The sequence below is a fragment of the Sciurus carolinensis genome, chromosome 16 (genome assembly GCF_902686445.1).
Source record: "Sciurus carolinensis chromosome 16, mSciCar1.2, whole genome shotgun sequence".
NCBI lineage: Eukaryota > Metazoa > Chordata > Mammalia > Rodentia > Sciuridae > Sciurus > Sciurus carolinensis.
In genome coordinates this window covers 58,817,160-58,833,888 of record NC_062228.1, presented here as the reverse complement: position 1 = coordinate 58,833,888, position 16,729 = coordinate 58,817,160, and the positions used below count along the sequence as shown (strand labels likewise).

Genomic DNA, 16,729 nt, shown 5'->3' with positions numbered 1-16,729 from the left:
GAACCACTGTCAGAGAAAATGAGCAGCCAGGCGGGAAGCACAGGAACAGTGCCCGGCTCACCACTGGCCACAGGTGAGCAGGTCTGCCGCCAAGAGCTCTCTCCTGGCCTCAGTATTCCCACCTGGACAATGGAACCATCAGCTCCCTCTGCCCACTAGACTCTGCCCCTCCCTAAGTCATGTGGCATGTTTAGGCATTAAAAAGGGCAGGCCACCTTAGAATAAAGCATAGGCCCATGGAGCCCAGATTTGGTCCAAGATCACCTACAAGCCGCGAGGCCTCGTTTCCAAAAGTGGCTGAAGATGGGAGCTGACCTGCTTGGGTTAGATGGGCAGGGGCCCCTCGAGGAAGGGGGACCCGGGTCACCATCACCCCTAGCCTCAGTTTCCTCCCAGTGTTCAGCTGCAGTTGCAGACACTAGGGTGACACAGGCCCCCACCCTGGCACCCCTCTGACTGGCTCCAGTGGGTGCTAGGCCTGTGAGCATGCCCCCACATGCCTGTCACTGATCTCAGCGGCAGCCAGGCCCAGGAGCTGAGACCCCCCGTTCCTGACGCCCTGAGTGGCCTGACCAGAAACCCTTTCCCCAGCTGGTGGGAGCCCGCCCCAGGGGGCTGTGGTTCGTTATTAACAGTTGCTAGCAGTCGTGCTTCATGGTTATCAGTCAACCAATTACCGTCGATGAGGACGTGGCAAACTTTCGTCAGTCATTCAGGGCTGGCAACCATGGGTTTTTCTCGAGTGCTCGCCATGCGGTGGGCTCCCAAGCTAAGCCCTGACTCACAGGCCTCCACGCCCCTCGAAGGTGGGCTCTGTGCTCCTTTTCCTTCTTCAGAAGGAGAAATGGAGGTGGAAGATGTTCAAATAGTGTGGCCAAGGTGTGGCCGCAAGGCCATAGAGCAGGGCTGTGAGCCCAGAAGGCTGTGGCTCCCCCTCCCTTCATGGCGGCCCTGCCGGAGGGCTGGGGTCTCATCCTGGAAATTCCATTGAGGGCTGCATGCCAGCCATGCAGGGCAGCGGGACAGGGCGGCCCGAGGCCTCTCCTAGCAAGGCCCACTGCAAAGTGGGCCCTGGGCTGGTGTCTGGGAACCTGGATTGGGGAGGGTCCCCGGCATTCCTAACTGATGAGGGGGACGAAACATCTTGTGCATCACTGGGGTTTGAACTAAACTACTGGGAGTCTGGGATTTTGGCTCATGCTAAGCAGAGAACCATGTGACCAGCCCCCATAACCACCCTGCACCCCAAGTCTCTGAGGCTGGACAACACCCCATGGGGTTATCACGCCTCAGGCTGGGGAGTCAATGCACCCCAAGCTTCTCCACTGAGAGGATTCTGGAAGCTCTGCCGGCTTCCCTGGACTTGGCCCCGGGAGGCGTCTCCCCTCCTGATTGTGCTTCACTGTGGTTCACCACGGTAGGGTTCTGCAGCCGAGTCCCAGGATCTCCCCAGTAAATCCCTGGAAACGGGTGGGTGTGAGGATCCCTGACCCAGCACCCTGGAGCAAGGTGGGCTGGCCTATGAACCAGCAGCCACCTGCACCCTGCTGAGTGCTGCAAGTGTGGGCGGGGCCCTGCCTGGGCTCTGCCTCCCGTGCCTGTCCATGTTCAAAGGGCCACCTTCCTCAGCCACCCCAGGTCCCCATGGGACCCCTCAGGCTGTGAGAGGATACAGGTCTCGATGTTGGCGCCCACGATGTACCCAGCAACGTCAAAGTTGATGCGGATGAACTTGCCCTGGGGGGAACAACATGGGGAGATTCAGAGAGGGTCTTTTACCCCTCAGACCGAAGGGACCCCAACCCCACACCCACCCAGAACAGGAGTGCCTCGGACTTCCTTTCTACTGATACCTGAATCCCACCCCAATTGTGTGTTCCTAGGGAAGAATTCCCTGGAGAATGAAGGTCCAGGCCCAGACTCCTCCCTCAGACCCAGGGGTCCAGGCCCAGCCCTCCTCCCTCAGAGCCAGGGGTCTAGGCCCAGCCCTCCTCCCTCAGACCCAGGGGTCCAGGCCCAGCCCTCCTCCCTCAGACCCAGGGGTCCAGGCCCAGCCCTCCTCCCTCAGTCCCAGGGGTCCAGGCCCAGCCTCCTCCCTCAGACCCAGGGGTCCAGGCCCAGCCTCCTCCCTCAGACCCAGGGGTCCAGGCCCAGCCTCCTCCCTCAGACCCAGGGTCCAGGCCCAGCCTCCTCCCTCAGACCCAGGGTCCAGGCCCAGCCCATTTCCTTCTACAAGCCCACCTGTCTTGCCCACCCTAGGTGCCCAGTGCCATATCCCTGATGCCAGCTGCAGGTCCCCAATACTCACAAAACGAGAGGAGTTGTCGTTCTTCACCGTCTTTGCGTTGCCAAAGGCTTCCAGGATGGGGTTGGCCTGAAGAAGCTGCCGCTCCAGCTCCCCCTGCCAGGCGTGGGAGACGTGTGTCAGGAAGAGGGGACCCGGCGGCCAGCTGAGGTGGTGTGTCCAGCCAGTTGAGGGCGGTGTGTCTGGGTGGGAGGGGCCCTGGTGGTCACACACCCCAGCCCCCACCCGGGTCCTGCTGCTCCTTCCACCCAGAGGGAACAGGGAAGCATCTCCAAGACACTGTTTCCAAGGGGAAACAGAACCAAACCACAAAAAGCAAGTCGGAGAAGACTACCTACGAGGTGATCCCAATAAACAAAAATAAGCTGAGGGCGGACACACCATGAAACAAGACGCATTTCTACAGATACAGGTTGGTAAACATATGGAGAAAGTCCACCAGGACACACACCAGACTGCCAACAGTGTGAGCCACTCCAGGAAAGTGGCCTGAGCAGGAAAGGGCCGGCCACCCTGCCTGATTATGTTGTGGCCATGCATATGCACCCACGTCACTGAAAGAATTTTTAAGTAAAGAAAAAGTCTCCACCATCTACGTGGAGCTCTTCAAACCATTGGCACATAGTAAGCATTGAGGAAGTGGTGGTTTCCTTCCCAACAAGCCTGCTCTGTGGTAAGACCCTTACTCTGGACTTTCCTCCTGTTAGAACCTGGCACATAGTAGGTGCTCGGTAAACAGAAGCCCAGTGTGTCTTTTCGGTCTACATCTTGCTTGAGTTGGATGAAATGGTCTCAGCTGGTGGAAGTTTTGATGAGTGAAAAAATACAGGCAAAGTGAAGGGCATGTGGCTTGGCATGTGAGCGATCGGTACGGGAGTCTGCTCCCTGCCTGGCCCTCGGCTCTGGGTGCATGGAGGCAGTGTCACCGGCCCCCTCTAGACATACGGTGGGTCAGCAATAAGTGCTAAGTCGGTATCTGGGCCACTCCATGTTAGCATGGGGCCTGGACACGCACACAGTAGGGCTGCTGTAAACAGCAGCAGAAGACAGCATGTACACAGTAGGGTTGCACCGAATGACAGCCTTGATGTGTGCACAGTAGGACCAAAATAAGCAGAAGTCTTACTGTGCGCAGTCCCTGACTGGTGCAACCACTCTTGGACCTCTCTACCAGATGACCGCGGGCTAGGCGGCCAGGGCGGCATTAGGGGCAGCAAGACCGGGAGCGGTTCCCTGCTACTCACATAAGACACGGTGCTGGCGGAGGCCTGAGGAAGTCACGGGACACGAGACATGGACCAGGACACAGCACATGGAACGTGGACAGACACACAGGTGAACAGGTAGCCATGGGCAGTGGCAGGGCTGAGGGGCAGAGGGGCTGCAGGAACCAGGAGTGTGGAGCGGGGGGCCTGAGGGCCCGTGGCCGGGTCTGAGTCCCACGGCATCCGCTCCAGGGTGCGTGCAGGACTCACCCCCTGCCTGGGTTCTCGGAGGCCCTTACTGCAGGGCTGGGCGAGTTCATGGGGAAAGGCGGTCACACAGACCCCAGCCCACTGGCCCGTGGACAGCCTGTCGGCTCAGAGCGCCAGGTGCCACTCGGGACCAGCAGGGCAGAGAGTCCGCCCCGCATCTCTGCATGGCCCCGCCTCACTCCCAGCATCACTGCAGGCACACAGTAGGTGTTCAGGCATGCAGTAGGTGCTCAGGTGACACGGGTGGCCAGGAGACGGCCACTCTGTGAGGGAGGCAGGTAGTATCGGGGGAGCAGAGCCCAAGATGGGGGAGATGTCACTGGTGGCAGGGCCCAGGGTGTCCCAAGGCTGGACGGCTTACAGGGACGCCAGGCTCCTTCCTGCCCTTCGGGGACGATGCCACGTGGGCCAGGTACTGGATGACCTTCTTGGTATTTTCTGTCTTCCCAGCTCCAGACTCCCCGCTGTGGGGGAAGCAGAGGCTGGGTAAGGAGGCCAGGTCACGCCCGCCCTGCCTGCTGCAGGAGAACCATGCCCATCCAGGACCCTCTTCCTCTTCCTCCAGGAAGTCCTTCCCGATTACTCACGTGCAGAGAATGGACTGATCCTCACGATCTGTAGGGGAAAGAAGGTGGGTATGTCACGCAGGAGAAGCTCCCCCACAGGACCCTCTTGTCCTTTATGCATTTCAAAATCATTTCCAAGGGGTAAGGAAATGACTGGGTTTTGTTGCATGACACTCCTGGATTCTAATATCCCTCCCTGACTAAACCTCTTGCTTGCTGTGTTATCCTGGGAAAGCAGCTGTCCCTCTCTGTGCCTTGGTTTTCTCACCTGGAAAATGGAGACAACAAAGCCCACCTGGACAGATTATAATCACAGTGTGAGTCCCTACTGTGTGCCACCTCATCTGGGCTTCAGAGACTCAAAGACACAGACATGAAGTCCTGAACCCCGGGGTCAGCCCCGATCTGCCCACCGTTGGCCTGCAAGGTCATCCCTGCACCTGACGACCTGCTGAACCCCAGCCGCCCAGGAGTCAGAGACTGGCACAGGGTCTGCTGTCACAGAGCTTCAACTCCAGTGGGGACACGGACAAAACGGAAACTAACACCAAAGACACATTCGGCTCCTCCCGTCATAGAGTCAGGCCCGACTCTGGGGTCTGAGGAAGTGGCAAGGGGGCACTGGGTGGTTTGAAGAACGGGTGGGGGTTAAGCCAGAGAATGAGCCGCACTCAGTGGGACCTCAGAGCGAGCAGCCTGGCTGGGTGCCACAGGGACACGGTGGCAGTATGACCTGGTTGCTTCTCTGTGTGGCCTTGGGCCAGCCTCTGGGCTGCTCTGTGCCTGTTTTTCCATCTGAAAAAGGGGGCTCGAAATAGCCGCTGTCCCTCAGGGACGCCGTCAAGCTCAGGAAGAATGCTGTCAACACACCCAGCACGGAATGACACAGAGGCGGCAACTGGGCACTGCCTTCAAATCCCCCCAGCTGCCCACCCACGGGGTGACCATGGAGAGTAGCCACACCACTCTGTGCCTCAGTTTCCCCATCTGGAAATGAGAGGTGCTGGGTGCTGTGAGGTTAATGATGGAACGCAGCCCAAAACCTCATGGAACTGCCAGGAGAAATAGCTGAAGCCACTATTCCAGTTAGGGACACCAACAGACCAGCAGGAAGAAGAGCAGGAGGGCAGAGTGGAACTGAGAGCCCCAGGGAGCGGCTGGACGCAGGGGCAGCCAGCCTGCCTCACGCAACTCGCCCGCCAGTCTCAGGACGGACCACTTCTGCACCAAGACACCTGCACAGGCTGACAAGAGTCCACGTCAAGCCCTGCCCTCAGGCCACAGTGGAACTGAACTAGAAACTAGTGTCAGAAAGACAACTGGAAGACCCAGCCCGTGCGGAGATCCAGCTCCAGGGGTCAAGGCAGAAACCCCGGAGAAGCGGATCCGGGAACAGTGTGGGCCGTGCAGGGCTGCCTGATACGCCCATGCTATCTGGCAGGTGACAATGGCTCAGGATTTTGAGAATAGCAAATAAGGAACCAGTTACGTGACGCGGCCAGATGCAGCTGGCCGCCACCACCACCAGGCACGTGAGCCTGACCCCTGGCTGGAGGGACACTCCCACACGCACGAGGGCCCTGCAGCACCTGCTCCGGGCCCAGACCTCAGCCGGCAGCAGCCCGGCGGCGCTGAATGAACGGACACTCTAGGAACCATCATCTAGATTCTGCAGAAGCTGACACAAGTTGGTTTCTAAATAGCGTTGCTGGAAGAAGGGACCAGAGGGCCTGGCTGGCAGGACCCAGCACCTGGCCCACCCCGGCCTCCATTCACGTTCCCTCCAGTTCCCCAGAAACTTCCGAGAATCGGAAATGTCCAGCCCAGCTCCTGACGGTACCCGGTGCCCGCAGCACCCAACAACGAGATCTCGCCCTGGCCTGCAGCCCCGGCCCCACACTCACCTTGGAGCATGCTTCGGTAGGCCCCCTCTGTCACTGCATACACATGGGGTGGCACCTCGTGCCGCTTCTTGCCCCGATACATCTCCACAATGGCTTCCGTGTAGATGGGAAGCTGCTTGTATGGGTTGATGACCACACAGAAAAGGCCGGAGTATGTCTATAGCAGGCAAGAAGGAAGAGGGCCTCAGCTGCCTGCTTGCAACCCTGAGAGCCACACAGGACCACCGAGTACAGCTGGGCAGGTTGGGCACTGCACCAGGCGTCGGGACAAGGTCTGTCTATACCAGGACAATGTAGATCTCATCGTCTGTTGTGAACATTTTCAGGTGAATGACATGAAAGAATCTTCCCAAATTACACCAAGGTGCCACATGGATCAAGAGTCATCATGGGAGGGAAAGTGGGTTTTGCAGTCAGTCAGACTTGGGCCACAGCCTGTGACTGCCTCAAGTGACATGCATGGAGGGACCGTGTGCAAGGTCCCCCCAAAGCATTTTTGCAGCAGCAGATGACAACAAGCGACCTGAGTGCACACTCAACAATGGATTCCCACGAAGCTCTCAGTGCCCAAGTGGGGCGGTCCCTGAGGTGTTCCCAGGGAAGCAGAGGGTGGGGGCTGCTGGGTAAGCTGCTGCTGGCACTGGGGCAGGAGGCAGGATGTCTTATCATTCCCAACACCACAGCATCTCGGGAAAGGCGCTCGTGGCACTGCCCAGGGAAACAACAGGAGCATATCTGTGCTTCCTGCTGCCGTCAGATGCAGGTAGATGCTTAGAGGACCGTGATGGAACTGCAGGTTTGCTTTTTAACAGTCTTGCTGAGTTGCTTAGGGTCTCACTAAGTTGCTGAGGCTGGCCTCAAACTTACGATCCTCCTGCCTCAGCCTTCCGAGTCGCTGGGAAGACAGGCATGCCCCTCTGCATCCAGCTTGGTTCCCTGAGCTCTATCTATGCACTGCTCAGCCTGGATTTGGGACTTTGTCATGATCTAAGGACCAGTCAAACAAATGGGTGTCAGGCAAGCAGGAATTGCTGCCTATCATCTTAACTAGCTAACTATTGAATCAGTTGGCTGCTCAGTCAGTTAGTCATGTACTTAGCTAGTTAACTGACTGGCTGTTACTTAGCTGGTCAGCAACAGGGCTGCTTGGAGCTCCCAGACTGGGGCTTCTCAAGCAGGGAAGGGTGTGGCCACTGCAGGCTGCCCGGCTCCCAGGTGCCAACCTTCTAACGGAGGGAGGGCGGGCGGGGAGCAGCGGGGAGCAGCACAACCGGTTGGCTTGGTGTCTGCTCTGAGCGCCTGGAAGGCCCTCCAGGAGCTCCCGGCTGGCTCTCCAGGGTGGGGCGGCCAGACCACATTCCCTGGGCGGGTATCTCATGGCTGCCGGCGCCCAGGCCCCCGCTCCTGGCTGGCAGGGGAACCCACCCCCCACACCAACCCGCCCACCAGCCACACCTGGTTCCCAGGGCGACACCCAGGATGGAAACCTGAGTTGACCAACAAGACCAGGGGACCAGGGGTAGAGGCTGCCGCCCCCAAAGAGGGTTGGGGACATCCAAATTGCCAGGGCACGGAGGGGGGAGCCCAGCTGGAAGGATCTGGAAGGGCCACCCCGGCTCCTGAGGCCCTGGAGGCAGCCTGCTGCCCCTCCTCAGCCCAGCAACTCTCCCCACAGTCTCAGTTTCCTCCCAGAGAAACCAAGGAGACAATCGCCTCATTACAAAGGCCGCAGGGATTAGAGATAATGAATAAAAACCAGCCAGGCCAAGGCAGGGCCCTTAATGCACTCCAAATGTGGATTCTGAGACTCCCAGTACCCGTCCCTCCTGGGAGCCAGGGGCTGGCTCGCTGCGAAGCCACACCATCCTGGGTGGGAAACCAGAGGTGGGGTTTTCTAGCTGTGGGTGACTTTGACAGATTGTGTTTTTCTTTTTTGCAGTGCTGGGGATTAACCCCAGAGCCTTCCACGTGCTAGGCAAGCGCTCTACCCCTGAGTCACACCCCGGCCCAAATCCACCTTCATTAAGCCTTAGTCTGCAGCCCTGGGAAATGGGGCTTTTAACCCCTGTCACCTCACCGGCCTCTGAGGGTGAAACGGCAGGAGGTGTATTCCCGAGACTCAGGGAGCTCCTTAAACGGTTTCCCCGCGCCCCTGCCTCAAAAGTCCCTCAGCAACTCAGGCCAAATGGGCCACCCTCTCCCACCACCAGCTGGACCCAAACGTGTTTTAAGCACGGTCCTGAGACAAGAAGGGTGGTGCCTGAGTGTCGCTGCTAACACTGCTGAGCTGAGTGGCCAGAGCAAGCACTTGCTGGGTGTCACCGTCCTCATCCACCGGGGACGGGGAAGGCACTGCCCACACTGGGGGAGCCATATGCAAGCTTGTGTGGCATGCACAGACCCCAGGTGGACCCAGGAACACAGCCTGCCCAACACATTACCAGTCCTTCCTGGGTGTGTGGCCTCCCCCTCCAGACTATGAGGACAGGGAGGTGACAATCCCGGCCTCAAGGCCTTGTAAGGGAGACAACAAGATTGTATGGGGAAGACATTTAGACCCCACCCACCCCAGGCAGCGGTGCTCACTCAGCACCGATGAACATCACCAGAGCCCATCTGCTTCTGGTTTGGACTTGGGGAACCACCTTTCCTTCCCTGTGTCTCTCTTTCACAGACCCGAGGTTCTGGCTCTCTGGCCACAGCCTCGGCTCAAGCCCTACGGTTTTTCCACTGTACTTTCCGATAATCTTCCTAGCACAGAGGCTCGGACCTGGGTCTGGAGTCAGACTGACCTGGGTTCAGATCCAGCTGCACCAGTTCCTAGCTGTGGGGCTGTGTCCAAGGCCTGTCTCCTGAGGCTTCGCTGTCTCACCTGCAGAACGCAGATGACAGCAAAGACCCCACGAGGTGGCTGTGAGGGTTCAGAGTGTTTATTCAAATGAAAATAGTGGCCAATTGTTTGGGGTGCCACTCTGATCTCCCTGGACCCCAGCGGGGCCTTGGGCAGAGTCCTCTCCCTACCCCCGGGGGCTTGTAAAGGCTGTGAGGAATCAGAAGGATCAGAGCAGCCAAGAGAGGGTGCCAGTTCCACCCAGGGCCAGATAGCCCTTGATCCAAGCCCAGATCCACCCCCATGCCAGCTACAGCTCCTCTCGGAGCCTCAATATCCAAATAGGAATCAGACATCCTCAAAATATCCTCATCTTGTGCTTAGTGGCCCTCGACAGGGAAGGTGTTGGGGCCAGGCTGTGATACCCCAGCACTCTTGGCTGGTGTTCAGAGTGTGGCTCTGGGTTCAAATTCAGGAGTGTTTCCTCCATGGCCCTGTGATCCGGGCCCAGGTCACTTAACATTCCTGAACATCAGGTGGTGTCAACGGTCCCTGACCTAGAGGAGAGTTGATAACTCACACAGAGCACTCAGAACCGTGCCTGGCACATCGTAAGTGCTTGATAAATATTTGCTAGCCACCCATTATTTTAATTTCTTATTATAATTGTCGACATTCCTTATCAATCTCTCTAATCCTCTTTGTGCCTATGTTAAATGAACTAATCACCCCATTAGAACTGCCTTGGAAGCTTATTTAAAAACAACAATGACATGGAACACACCCGATTCAGTCTGAAGTAGGATGAGGGTATTTTCTAGATGATATTTTTCTAGATGAGGGTTCCCTAGATGACTCCAACATGAAGCGGGACTAAGTACCACTGCCCTACCCCATCTGTTTGCTGTAAAGGTTAAATACTGAGACAGACATTAAATGATGAGCAGAAGTGGACAGACCACCATAATCAACCTCACTATGGTCAATCCCATCTCACTCTTAAGCCTGGACAAAGACCATTCCAGTCCAACTGGATGCCCTTGGTCAAGGAACTTGAGCTCTCTGTGCCTCAGTTTCTTTATCTGTAAAATGCGGACTAAATGCTTTATGATTATTAAGTGTTATTGAGACAATGTATTTTAGAAAGTTTAGAAGAGTGTTTAGTTAATAGATGTTAGTGTTATTAACTCTCTGGGTTGACTCATGGTTGCCTCTTATATAACATTAGGATAATAATACACTGGTTTTTGTCTAAGGGAGATAAACTGTGACTTCCTTGTTTTCTATGCTTCTCATCATTATTATTACAAAAATAACACAGGGTATCTACCATCAAGACACCCTGGTGGGGTCTCAGGGGTCCTGCTAGTGTTTGGCCTAGGTGAAGACACAGTTGCAGGACCTGGGGTACGATGTTAATTTGGGTGGGGACCTTGACACCCAGAAACCCAGCCAGGACACGGCCCTGGCGCGCAGCCACTCACGTAGATGAGGCCCGAGTAGTAGCGCTCGCGGAGGTTGTGCAGGACCGAGGCCTCGTTGAGGCAGGTCAGCTCGGCCATGTCCTCAGCCTTGCTGAACTTGGGCGGGTTCATGCGCTGGATCTGATCCCGTGGCAGCCGCAGCCTTCGCCCGCTCTCGGCCAGCTCCACCTCGGCCTCCTCCTCGCCCTCATCCCGCAGCGCGGCCGCCTCGAATCCGTGCAGCTCCGAGGGCACCCACACCAGGCGCCGCGCCGTCCATTCCACCTGCGGGGCGCTGCCTGTGCCGGGCCCACTGCCCGCGCCTGGCCCGCGGGGCGCAAAGAGGAAGGGCTGGGCCGCCTCGGGCACCGGGCCTGGCCTAGGGGGCGCCTTCCGCCCGGGCACCGACAGGGTCACTGCTGCCATGGTCTGCAGGGAAGAGAGAGAGAGGGTGACACCCCATCCATGGGACTCCATCCCTGGTGCCCCCATCCTCACTCCAAATCCCCAGGGGGCAGGCCCCTCGCATTCCTTCAAACTTTTACCTCTTTTTGCATTTCTGCAAAATAGTTCAATAGAGGTGGCTTCCATTCACCACCTCTACCCATCCATCCATTCATCCACCCACCCATTCATCCATCCATCCATCCATCCATTCATCCATCCATCCACCCACGCATTCATCCACCCACACATCCATCATCCACCCATCCATCCATCCACCCATCCATCCACCCATCCATCCACCCATCCATCCATGCGTCCACCCATTCAGTAATTATGTAATTGGCCCAGCTTTGGGGAACTAGGCATAGTCTATGCATTCTCAAGATAGCAACTGCAGGGCTGGGGTTGTGGCTCAGTGTTTGAGCACCTGTGTAGCATGTGTGAGGCACTGGGTTCCATTCTCAGCACCACATATAAATAAATGAATAAAATAAAGACTCATCAACAACTAAAAATGAGTTAATTTAAAAAAAATAAAAAAGATAGCAACTGCCAAGCCAACAGGTCCCTGCTTTCAGACGCAGTGTGCATTCTAGTCCCAGGCTGTCCAGCACTGGAGCCACGGCCATCTGGGGCTACTGGACACTTGAAATATGACAAGTAGAACTGAAGAATGGGAATTTTTATTTTCTTCTATTTAATTCAACTTAAATATAGATAGCACCGTGTAACTATCTGGCACTTGCAATGAAGTATCCAAACCCAGTGGGGCTCCCAGTGTAAGATATACACCAGATTTCAGAGATTTAGTGTGACAGAAAGCTAGTCCATTAGTATTTTTTATATTTGGTGACATGTGAAATGATACTATTTTGGATGTCTTAGGTTAAGTAAAATGCATTACTCACTCATGTCACCTGTTCTGTTTTAGTTTTCTTTAGTGTGGCTACTAGAAATTTTTAAATTTTAAATTCCACTTTGGACTTGCAGTCTATTTTTATTGGCAGTGCTGTTCTAATCCCAGGAGACAGATAAAAAGATAAATAAGTAAATTATATAGTATGTTAAATGGTAATGAATGCCAGTGAGAGAGCTGGGGACAGGGTGTTAAGGTTGGGGGTATTGAAGTTTTAATTGGAGTGGCTAGGAAAGGCCTCTCTGATGTGGCACTTTAAAATAAAGACCTGAGTGAGATGAAGGGAGCAGGTCACAGGGATGTTGGGAGGAAAAGCTTTCCAGACAGTCAGTGCAAAGGCCCTGAGGCAAGAATATGCCCATATGTCTCTGGTACTGTGAAGTGAGCAGGGTGACTGGAGCCAGGAGATGGAGAGAAAGAGGATAGGAAGTGAGGTAAGGGAGGGGACAAAGGATACAACCTGGTTTTTTACTCTGACACGTGAGCCCCAGAGGGTCTGGATCTGGCTTTTGTCATCTAGTTCCCTGATCACCTGTGTTCACACCACCCTGTGGGCTAAACTCTCACTCCCTCAACAACACTTCCTTCTCTGTAAAACAGAGACGGGCCCCATTCCTTCACTCTGTCAAGTACCAGGCTGTGCCCATATGGGTCTGGGGGTGGGGAGGAGGGGAGAAGCATCAGATGGGGGCCCCTGTCTCTTGGAGCTCCTAGGGATGGGCCCAGCTCCAGCCTCAGACATCCTATGGAGGCCTGTGAGTGATTCTGGAGCACCCAGGGCACTGCACAGACAGCGTGCTAGGCCCCTCCTGCCCTCAGGGAGCCTGCGAGGTAGACAGCAATTCCAAGGCAGTCCAAGATGGCCAGGAAGTGCCCTGCGTCGGGTCTTCCTGTAGAAGGCTGCCTGTCTTTCCCCTGCCCCAGACACTCCATCACGGCATCCCCACCCCCACAGGACTTCTGGTCATTTCTGCCTCCTCCACTCAGAGCTTCCACCTCTACCCACCAGGCCGAGGCCCCTGCCATCCCTCACCTCCCAGCACCAAAGTCCTGGCACCAGTGACTCTTGGGCTTCTATCCCTGAACCCCTGCACTCTGAAAACAGAGAGGTGTTTCTCCACCCTGGAGCCCCAAATAGCCAAGGCTCACTCCAGCCTCTTGTGTGGCCTTGATACACCCAGAGCCAAGCTCCATCCCTGGGACTTTACCCCCCACCCCACCCCACCCCACCCACTTCCTCTCCAGCCCTATGGCCTTTGACCAGGAAGGGTTTGGGAGTTTTTGCAATCACTCAGCCCTAAGCCTCCCTCCCTGGAGCCAGGGGTCCAGGGCCCAGCCCCCTGAACCCCTCAGGACTCAGGAGTCTGAATCATCAGCCCTCTCTCACCTCACTGTGACCCCTTGGAGGGGAGGATGCTGGGTTCTAAGGACTGACAATGGCCCCAGAGGATCCAGCCAGCAGACCTGGCCCAAACAGCTGCGCCCCTCCTGCTCCCCCGCCCTCCCTCAGCCAGCAGGAATGCTTTGCCAGGGCTCATTAGTGTCACCTAGGCAGGTGAGAGCACCTGCCCTGGGAGGGGCAGACATTACTGGGCTTGAATGAAAGGAGCCAGGGAGCCGCCCTGGGGCAGGGGTTGGGGCACTGCATCCAACCTCCAACCTGAGCGTCTTGTTAGGACCCAAGAGTCCAGACGCAAGTCTCTCCTCACTCAGACCCAGAACACCAGACCACCCCTCCTCCCTCAGACCCAGGGGTCCAGACCCCCTCCCTCCTCCCTCAGGGCCAGGGGTCCAGGCCCAGCCTCCTCCCTCAGGGCCAGGGGTCCAGGCCCAGCCTCCTCCCTCAGACCCAGGGCTCCAGCCCAGCCTCCTCCCTCAGACCCAGGGCTCCAGCCCAGCCTCCTCCCTCAGACCCAGGGCTCCAGCCCAGCCTCCTCCCTCAGACCCAGGGGCCCAGACCCAGCCTCCTCCCTCAGACCCAGGGGTCCAGGCCCAGCCTCCTCCCTCAGACCCAGGGGTCCAAGCCCAGCCTCCTCCCTCGGAACCAGGGCTCCAGCCCAGCCCTCCTCCCTCAGACCCAGGGATCCAGGCCCAGCCTCTCCCTCAGTCTGGGGATTCAGACCCCAGCCCTTCTCCCTCAGACCTGGGGATCCAGTCCCCAGCCCTCCTCCCTCAGACCCAGGAGTTGGGGCCCTAACTTCCTTCCTCAGATGAGAAATCCAGGCCCTCAGACTCTGAATCCTGGCCCCAATCCTTTCCTCCCTCAAGACCCAGAAATCCCGGCTTGCAGCGTTGCTGACTTCACTCAGACCTGGGGTATCCGCCTCCAGCCCGTTCTCCAACCCCAAAGCCCCGTCTCTGGATCCAGGAGTCGGGGCGCCAAAACCTCATCTCCTCCACACCGACCCGTCCCAAGTGCCTGTGTCGCCCCCCGCCCCCAACCCGCGGATCCTTGGACTACCTGGGGGCGCCAGCTGGAGCAGGGAGACGGGGAGGGGGCACAGGAATCCCGGGACCTCTTCAAAGCACTCAGGTGCGTCTACCTCCGCGGTCCAGCGCGGGGCGGGGCCACGTCGCGTCACGGGGTGGGAGCCCGGGTCTGATGTCACCCAGCACCTGCCTGGCTGGGGAAGGGGGCGGGTCCTGGAGCTGCAGGCCTTTGACAGGGAGACGGGCGGGGAGGGCAGAGTGATCCTATTGCCAGGTGGGCGGCGGCGCCAGGGGCTCCTCCTCCTCTGTGGGCAAAGGTCAAGGTCCGCGGCGGAGAGGGCTTAGGACTGCGGGTATTCGAATCCCGCTCCCAGCATTCCTGACTGGGGATTGCGATCCATGAAATTAATAAAACCACGTGGAGAAAGGGCCCAGGCCAGCGTTTCACCATTTATTCTCTCTGAATCCCAGTTTCCCCCGCCCTGGAAGTGGAGAACACAGTCCACAGAGTGAAGGAAGCTAAAAAGAGGACAAAAGGCAATCATGGCCTGCGGAGCTTCGGGCCCCTCACCAGCGAATGGAGGGGGAAAGGCCGGTAAGAGTGCCGGGTGTCTTTCTGCTCACCTAGAACAGCCCTTGGAGTTTTGATTCCTAGAATGATCTTAACCAATGAGATAGGAACGATCAGCATCTCCGTTTCTCTGATGGTGAAACTGAGGCACGGAGAGAGGAAGAAACGTGCTTAGGTCACACAGTAAGAGGGACATCTGGGATTCAAGTCCGGACTGTCAGCTGCCATTCTAAAGGAGGGGGGTTGGGGCAAACATGCGGTAGATCCTCAAAGGGGCCACCGCCGTCCCTAGGGGGCTACCGTGGGATTAAAAAGGTTAAAAGGCTCAGCACACACTTTATCTTCAAAGTGTTATTCTCCACCTGGTTTCTCTGCAGTCCCTGCTTCCATCTGATTTTTCCTTTCTGTGAAATGGGTACAATATGACCACTACAAGTTAATATAATAATGAAAGGAAATAGTTTTAGTTATAAAAATAAAAGTGGTGAAGTACATCGTAGGGGTTCAAAAGGTTTTTCCCCACTCCTCTCTGACCCGCAGTTTTTACACGTGAAAAGAAAGACACTGTCATCTGGGGGCGGGGGATTGAAGGCAATGACTCAGGTATTAAACCGTCCATGGTCCCAAAGAAAGTCACAGTTTTCCCTTTTGTGGAATAGGCCGGGTGACGCCGGCGAGGACTCCCGACCCGACCTCGAACACAGTAGGAACTCAGGTCGGGGGAGTGTAGCTCTCCTGTCCCCCCTCCCCCGCCGCCGCCGTCCCGCTGCGCGCCCAAGGTGAGTGTCCGCGTCACCGCCCCTCTCCGGTTGCCCGCACCGGCCTCCGGGGCCCGAGCGCAGCCCCCAGCCTACAGCCTCCCCGGGCCCAGCCCCGCTCTGCGGCCCCCAGCGCGTTGCCGGCCCAGGACACTCACCGGCTTGCAGGGCCGTCCAGAGGCTTCGGCCTGGGGAGAAAGAGAGGAGGGTCTGCCAAGGCAGCCCCGCCCCCACGAGCACAGCAGGGACCAATCGGCGCCTGCTGCGGCAAGCTACGGCCCCGCCCATGGGGGGCAGCGACCGCCAATCAAGAAGAGCGGCTGGCTGCTAGGGCCAATCAGAAGTTGCCGAAGGGTGCCAGCCGTGGGAAAAGATCTTGGCCGGAGAGCGGAGGCAGGCAGCGCGGTCGTGGGTGGGACCCCAGGCCTGACGGGCAGCGGGCGTGACCAATGGAGAGGAGCGGGGGGCGGCCGGGGGCAGGAGGCACAAGCCGACAGAGTGAATGGGCCGCTTTGTGCGCACGGTTTGAATGGGGGCCTTTGTGAGAGACGGCGTGGGGGGTGCGACTGGAGGCCGGAATGCCTGGGTCCCCAGGGAACCGGCGGGCAGGACAGACAGGAGAAAGAATTCGCTTTTGTCGAACGCCGGCCGCGTATCCGGCATTATCCCAGGCCCTCACCCTCAGGGGAGGTGTGGGCGGTGATACCCTCAGAAAGAATAATCATTTATTGAGCGCCCGATGTATGCCAGGAGCTCTGCAAAGCGTGTTACCTGCCTGATTTCATTTGATCTTACAACGAACCCGTGAAATTGGTGCTATTAAGATCGCCATCTTCCAGATGAGGTAAACCCAAGCTGAGAAAGAGTGTTAAATGCTCAAAGTCAGAGCTGACAAATGGCAGAGCAGAGAACTCCGAATCTGACTCCAGAACGTGTGCTTTCAGTCACCGCGCTCTGTACAAACGTGGGAAATGATTCCCAACTCACAGACAGGTAATTCGAAGCTCTTCCAGAAGAGTTAAGAGACATCCCAAGGTCACAAAGCAAGGGCTGCTCGGAACCGC

The 16,729-nt window shown here is 57.2% G+C and overlaps 1 protein-coding gene across 3 annotated transcripts in view; it reads right to left on the bottom strand.

Annotated features, from left to right (window-relative positions):
* The window catches only part of Myh14 (myosin heavy chain 14), a 70,774-nt gene extending 54,920 nt beyond the window's left edge, over nucleotides 1-15,854 (bottom strand). The window contains exons 1-8 of one of the 3 annotated variants that reach the window (XM_047527987.1): nucleotides 15,824-15,854; nucleotides 10,565-10,972; nucleotides 6,251-6,407; nucleotides 4,368-4,395; nucleotides 4,142-4,244; nucleotides 3,550-3,573; nucleotides 2,309-2,401; nucleotides 1,674-1,737 (exon numbers count right to left, since the gene is read on the bottom strand). In XM_047527987.1, coding sequence (XP_047383943.1) covers nucleotides 1,674-1,737; nucleotides 2,309-2,401; nucleotides 3,550-3,573; nucleotides 4,142-4,244; nucleotides 4,368-4,395; nucleotides 6,251-6,407; nucleotides 10,565-10,969 — 874 coding nt within the window. In that variant the 5' untranslated portion in view covers nucleotides 10,970-10,972; nucleotides 15,824-15,854. Of the gene's footprint in view, nucleotides 1-1,673; nucleotides 1,738-2,308; nucleotides 2,402-3,549; nucleotides 3,574-4,141; nucleotides 4,245-4,367; nucleotides 4,396-6,250; nucleotides 6,408-10,564; nucleotides 10,973-14,367; nucleotides 14,510-15,823 lie in introns of those variants that run through there. The other 2 variants (XM_047527986.1, XM_047527988.1) reach the window with 2 other exon arrangements.
* Nucleotides 15,855-16,729: the final 875 nt, after the last annotated feature.